A 7,206-nucleotide genomic window follows, 5' to 3' on the forward strand; every position below is an offset into this window, starting at 1 on the left:
GAGAGATTGAGTGCAGAGTGGGGAGAATACGAGAAATGGAGGGTTCATAACATGCATTAAATTACTCCCTTTCAACTTTTAGAACGAATTGTAGACATAGTAAGGCGCAATTAAAACAATTTCCCAGCAAACCTTGGATTCATTGATTCCGAAGAAGATGAGTAGGCTAATAAATTTGTTTGTCAGTTCTTCGGCTTCTTAAATGACAACGGTAATTTTTAAGACCACCAAACAAATAGAAAAAAGACAACGCTGACCGAGTTGTTTTTGTGAATGTGTCCGCAAATCGTAAGATGGCATTGTAGCTTATTTTCCCAATCTCGTCCCAAAAGGGACGGATCTCGTCCCAAAATTGGACGGAGCCCAAAGAGAACCGTGCTGACCTTTATAAGCGGCCTCTTGTAGGCAAAGAGGTATCATTCTTCAATGAGAACTACAACCATACGGATCTGAAGTAAGCCTACTGATTCTCGTCCCTGCTGAATCTCGTCCCACTAGACTCTTATAAGAGCCCAAAAAAGGAGAAAGGCAACTCGCACCACCAGAAAGACAACTAGCCTGACAAAAAAGGCAATTGCTTTTTTGGACTCACCTTTTCTAGATTTGACTTTTTTACTACAGACCCGAATGGTCAGCGTCAGCTCTCAGACTCTCGCTTGAGCGTCTCGGACGAGGGCAGTGAGCTTCATCCGTCGGAATTTCCAACACTTCCCCCTTTAGACCAAGGTCTAACTGAGCCTGCGACTGCTCACTGTCCTCGTACGGCCCTTTGTTTCGATGATCATCATCGATTTGGCCTGCGTTTAGCTCTAGCGGGTATAGGCTTTTCAGGTCTCTCTTTACCATGATCGACCCTTTCCCTCTGAACTTGTCGGCGATGAGCACGTTCACTCGCCTTATCTTTCCGTCTTTTCCGGTGATTAGCTTTACTACTCTCCCGGTTTTCCTTCTGGTTCTTTTGGCTGACTCGTCGTGGATCAACACGACTTGTCCTTAACTCTATTTCTTTGATGTGTCTCAACATTGAGCAGTGAAACTGTTTCAAGTCCATCACGTATTCAGTGTGGAAATCTTTCCACCACTGAGCTACTAAGCTCCGTAATTCTCTCTCTCTTCAATAACGTCACCCGGTCTGAATACTCCCTTTCTTCATCGTCTACCGGGTGATGTTGCTGCTGATAATATCCTGTTACCAGTTGCTTGGGCGTACGCGGTTCTACATAGTCCTCCGCTACATATGTCAATGGTCATGGTATCTATGATTGATGGTATCCTCAATTTCCGTCAACACTGTCTTAAAGAAATTGTACTCTACACAATCACTCCCGTATATTTTATACAGCAACCGCTTTACGGTCTGTACCATTCTTTCCCAGAATCCGCCCCACCACGGGTCTAGACTCGGCGAGAATCTCCACTTTATGCTGAAGTGTCAATTACCTAACTCTAGATAAGAAAAATGAGTGCCAAATCTCCACACACAACCATCAGGGCAGTCTCTAGGAGAGTCGCCATTTTAGAGAGAGGGGAGGTACAAAGTGGACATCTGTCAGGCAGAGACAGTGTTGCCAGAGCAGTAAAAGGGATGTCTTCAGTTTGCGCAGTCTCTAACGATATCCAACACCTCCCTTCAAACTGAGACATTAGATTCAATACTGGGGCATATAACATTGAGGGGGAAACAAACAATTTTACTGTCTCGAATACAGGGAGAGATTGTTGGAGTTCTCACTAACAAAGCAAGAGAAAAGAAATCGGTGACAGCCGTATCCACTTCTGCTCTTACACAGTAGTCACTTCAATTATTCCCAGTTTCTTCCTGAGGTATTGGAATTTTGGAAGAGGTAGGGGCTTCGTGAAGATGGTGGCTATTTGATCTTGTGAATTGACATACCGGGCATCAATCACCCCACTCTCCTGTGCTCGTTTGACCAACCGGAATCGGATGTCAATGGGTTTCATTTTTCTGTGTAGCTCAGGGTTGTGCGCGCACCGGATGGCACCTTGGTTATCCCACAAAAGCGGAATCGGTTCCTGTTCTCTTCTCCGGATCTCTTTGAGGAGTGACCTAATCCAAGTGGCTTCTTTAGCTGCTTCACTCGCCGTTACGAACTCCGACTCCGTTGTAGACAGTGAGGTGCATTCTTGTTTGCGGCTAAACCAGGAGATTGATCCGCTGCTGCATAGTAATACGCATCCAGATGTTGAGGTCCTATCATCTAGGTCCCCACCGTAGTCAGCATCCGTATAGCCCGTCACCATTTCGCCTTTCTCTTGAGAGTAGAGAATGCCATAGGTTCGAGTACCAGCTATGTATCGGATGATTCTTTTGACCGCCTTCCAGTGTTGTATCCCGGGGTTTTGACTGAACTTAGCCACCTGGCCCACGGCATAGGAGATGTCGGGCCTTGTAGTTGTGGATAGGTATAGTAGCGCACCTACTGCCTCCTTGTACGGAATATTTTTCATTTCTTCTTTTTCTTTTTGTTGTTGAGGTGACATGCTTGACGTGAGTGGTAGGCCTGGTTCGGCTGGCGTTCCAACCGGGTTGTATCCTTTCATCTAGACCTTTTTTAGTAAGGCGTCTACGAAATCGGGTTGTGAGATGCTCAACATTCCTTTTTCTCTGTCTCGGCTGATCGTCATTCCTAGGAAACGTCCTGCAGGTAGAGTGCGGATCTCAAATTTTTCTTTGAGGTGGTCAGAGAACTTCTTCACAATTTCTTTGGACGTACCGCAGATGAAACCATCATCAACGAAGAAAAGTACTGCTACCCATTCCTCTCCTTGAGGACGGTAATACACGCACTGGTCCTGTTCTGATCTGATTAGTCCATATTGCAGGATGGCATCGTTCAATTCAGTGTTCCAGACCCGTGGGGCCTGTTTTAGCCCATAGAGACTTTTTATTAGGCGGCAGACTTCCTTCTCACGTCCTGGCACAGCAAAACCTTCCGGCTGGCGCATGTAGATCTCCTCTTTCAGTCGTCCATACAGGAAAGCCGTCTTCACATCTATTTGCAGTATTTCTAGGTTTCCTTCGGCAGCCATAGCTAGAAATAGGCGGAAAGTTGACAGTCTCACTACTGGGGCGAAAGTTTGATCAAAGTCAAGTCCAGGTATTTGCGAGCATCCTACCGCTACCAGGCGCGCCTTGTATCTCTCATCAATCCCTTCATAGCCCTGCTTGATGTCAAATACCCACTTGAACTTTATCGCTGTACGGTTAGGGGGGAGCGGGGCAAGATACCATGTTCCGTTCTTGATTAAGGATGAGTATTCGTCTTTGATTGCTGCCTCCCACATTGCTCCATCTGGCGATGAAAGAGCTTGGTGGTAGGTAAGTTCTTGTTTGCCATAGACCTTCGTCGATGGGCCAACAGCTTCATTTCCACCTCTTAGCGTGTTCGCTGGATACCCGTGGAGTTGTCTCATCTTATCGGTTGGTGTTCTTCTTGCTTGACGGATTCTTTCTGATCAACGGACCCCGCCTAGAGCTAGATCAAAGCCATAGAACGGTTCATCAATTTGTTCGTCTTGATCTGGATCAACACCAGCACAGGGTTGTTCAATCACTCTGCTCGTCCTGATTCTGGTCCCCCTCTCCTTGAGTTGGTGTAGCTGCATCCTCTTGAGATTGATCTGTAGGCCGAGCTTCCTCTTCTCCTTAATGAACAGGTTGCTCAGCTCGTGGCGTCATTTCATCTTGATCCATCCGATTAGCTCCCGTTCCAATTTGCTTGTGATTATCAGCTGTTGGGAGAATTGAATAATAGTCCTTCTCTTCAGTAGCTGTTTGGCTTTTAGATAACTCCATCATGGACTGCTCCTCGAACGTGACGTCCCTACTAATCGCCAGCTTCCTTGCTCTTGGGTCCCATATCTGATAGCATGATGTTGATCCTTCGACGTATCCAACCATCATGGCTTCTACTGCCTTTGGGTCTAGCTTCTTTCTCTTCTCGTCAGGAACATGGATAAATACTAGACAGCCGAAGATCTTCAAGTGGGATATGTCCGGTCTTTTCTTGAACCAGAGCTCAAATGGAGTTATGTTATTGACGCTTGACATTGTCCGGTTCTTCACGTATGCCGTGCACTGCATTGCTAGGCCCCACAGCTCCAGGGGTACCTTTCTTCCATACATTTGGCTCCTGGCCGACTCGACGATCGTTCTGTTTGCTCGCTTGGCTACCCCATTCAGCTGGGGAGTGTACGGCGGGGTAACTTGATGAGTCATCCCGGTCCTTGCCAGCCAGTCTTTAAACTCATTTCCTCTGTATTCTCCTCCTCCGTCCGATCTTATGATTTTTACCTGTTAGAGAAGAAAACAAGATAAGAAACTGTATGTGGTACAAGGAGACAGAAGACCTTGTCTTCTCGCTCGTCTCTGTCTCTAGTTTCACTTTGAACTTCTTGAAGGTATCTGGGACTTCAGACTTGTGCTTAAGTAGTTTGATTTCAATCCATCCAGAGAAGTCATCCTTGAGGGACACAAAATAGCGTTCCCCGTTAGGTGTGGCCATTTGCATAGGGCCGCACACGTCCGAGTGGATGACTTGTCCTATACTTGTAGTTTTGGTGTGTGTCGACGTGAACGGGGCTCTACACATCTTGCCTTGAAGGCATCCTCGGCAATGACCAGATAGATTGAGTTGATCTTTGAAGAGTGCGAGACCCTTCACACTCCCCATGGAGGCCATCTTGAGTATCAATTTGTTGTTGAGGTGTCCAAGCCTCTGTTGCCAGATGGACAGTGGCTCCACTCGGGCGCCTTTTAGCGCCTGCTCAGTCCTCGGATAGTACTGTTCTGCTCTTATATTGAGGTGATAGAGGGCTTCCTTTCCTGATCGCTTTCCCTCCATGACGATGATCTTCTTATGGGAGAAAGTGACGGTGTGGTTGGCAAAATGGACTTCAATCCCCGCATCTGTGGCTGATCCAATTGAATAGAGGTTGATCCCCAGACCTGGATAAATAACAGTATAAGTGAAGGATGATTGGATTGAATAAGGTTGATCCTCAGACCTGGGACGAACAGGACACCTCTCATGGTTCCTTTGACATTCTTTCCATTTGCAGTTGCCACCACGTTCACATCTCCCTGTCCAGCAACAGCAAGTTTTGATTCCCCAATCCCGTTTACCATCCAGCACTCTGATCCGGTTGGTATGAAGTTGACTAGAAGGTCCCGATTACCCGTCATGTGTTGAGTCGCTCCGGAATCGGCAAACCATTCCGTGGGCTTGTCTGATCGACTGTCTGATGTAGCTGCTGAGTAGCTGTACCCTCTCCGCCTTCCATTGTCTTCTTTCTTGCTGTCCTTCTTGTCTCGCCGTCTCCTCTCGTCATTGTTGATGGCATAATCACGGCCCCTTCTCTCACGATCGTCGCGCTCACGTCTTTTTCTCCATTGATTGTTATCCTTGTCTTGTCTGATCCGGTCATCGTCGTCTCTTTCCCACCTTCTCCTTTTCTTATCACGATCTTCTTCTTCTTCATCTCTTTTTCTCTTTAGCTTCCTTTTGTAGTCCCGGCAGTTGGCTCTGATATGATTTGTATCTCCACACTCCCAGCACGCACGGGCACTTCTGCCTTCTCCTTCTTTGCCATCTCGAGCAATTTCAGATGTTGATGGTTGAGCAGGATCTATCTTCTTGCTACTCAGGAGCGCTTCAGCCATCTTCTCTTCCTCACACTGCTTGACTTCTTTCTCCAACTGGGCCAGGCGGGTCGTAAGATTTCTCAACGTCCTCTCAGCGGCGGCCGTGCTCTCCCATGCTGCTTTGAATATGAGCTTCATTTTCGGTGGCAGAGACATCGTAATTTTGGCAATAATTTGATTGTCTAGAAGAACTATTCCGTCGATTGCCCTCAGGCGGGAGACGATGTGTTCAACTCTGTGCTGACATAAACTCCATGACTGTCTGCCCAGGTAGAAATTTGCAGCCATAAAACTGATTCCACAGCAGAGGGGCGAGGTCGGCTGCCGAATCTGTCCACATTGTCTCCATCTTTGTCCACATTTCCTGTGCTAAGGTGCATGACATCAACGGCCGTGATTTCTCTTCCTTGATAGACGAATAAATGATTCGCATGCCAAAGTATTTCTTTTCTCCCAGCTACTGATGGCCGCTGCATTTTGAATCACGTTTGCATCTTCTGGATCCTGTGTGAGAGAGAAAAGGGGGCTTGAGTAATATTGTCATCTAACTCACAGTGTGGAAAGACTTTTCTTATCTCACACTCCAGTGTGGTACAGCGATTCCTCATTTCACACATCCTGTGTGGAAAACATTTCTTCATCTCACACATCCCGTGTGAGGAAACGCAATATCTCATTTCACACACCTCGTGTGAAGATCACCAGTTCACATTCCTCGTTTGTTACAGCATTCACCCATTTCACATTCCATTATGGTCAACATCTCATCACACACACGTCCTTCCACTTGTGTATGCTACTCTATAGGATAAAAGTATATGGTACACACAAGGTTACTTTGCAGACTTACTCGTATTGGTTCTGGCCTGAGTTCAGTTCCGTTGACAATCCTCCAGAGCTCTTCACTTTGGATGGCCAACTTAACCCCAAACTGCCATGAGTCAAAGTTGGTCCCGTCAAACCACACTCCCGTGTAGGAGGGTCTACCATCTTGGCGTGTCTCAGCCATTCTTCACTAACTGAGGGTAAAAGAGATATAACATCAGAAACGATTATGTCAATTTGAATTTCTGCATATCTGGGCCCATATCCTGTCAATTACCTAACTCTAGATAAGAAAAATGAGTGCACACGGTATCTATATTCAGCTGGAAAAAGGAACTTTATTACATCCACCAGTTGAATCCTAATCCAAATCTCCACACACAATCATCAGGGCAGTCTCTAGGAGAGTCGCCATTTTAGAGAGAGGGGAGGTACAAAGTGGACATCTGCCAGGCAGAGACAGTGTTGCCAGAGCAGTAAAGGGGATTTCTTCAGTTTGCGCAGTCTCTAACGATATCCAACATGAAGTCTACCAGCGTGTTAAACACCCTGCTGTCTCTATACGCAGCTCTGAAGTATTTAGCGGCCAACGTTAACGTCCCCGCGTTGTCGGAATAGAGTGCCCTAGGGTACTCTCTCCGTCGAAGAATTGTCTCAGCGTGGAGATAATCATGGAAATCTCAAGGTCGGTCGTAATTTCGAGATATACGCCTCTA

General features: G+C 46.7%; 1 protein-coding gene and 1 pseudogene across 1 annotated transcript; both read right to left on the bottom strand.

The window, feature by feature from the left end:
* Positions 1–1,782: 1,782 nt before the first annotated feature.
* Positions 1,783–2,562, bottom strand: LOC123471094 (secreted RxLR effector protein 161-like). The gene has a single exon (XM_045171995.1). It carries the CDS (start codon positions 2,560–2,562, stop codon positions 1,783–1,785), a length of 780 nt encoding a protein of 259 aa, XP_045027930.1.
* Positions 2,563–4,421: 1,859 nt separating this feature from the next.
* On the bottom strand, positions 4,422–6,655 carry LOC116934232 (annotated as a pseudogene).
* Positions 6,656–7,206: the final 551 nt, after the last annotated feature.

Source organism: Daphnia magna, linkage group LG4, assembly GCF_020631705.1.
Source record: "Daphnia magna isolate NIES linkage group LG4, ASM2063170v1.1, whole genome shotgun sequence".
NCBI lineage: Eukaryota > Metazoa > Arthropoda > Branchiopoda > Diplostraca > Daphniidae > Daphnia > Daphnia magna.

Bases quoted from the DNA above. Each gene is read 5' to 3' on its own strand.
- LOC123471094 (XM_045171995.1), bottom strand. From the start codon at position 2,562: ATGAAAGGATACAACCCGGTTGGAACGCCAGCCGAACCAGGCCTACCA.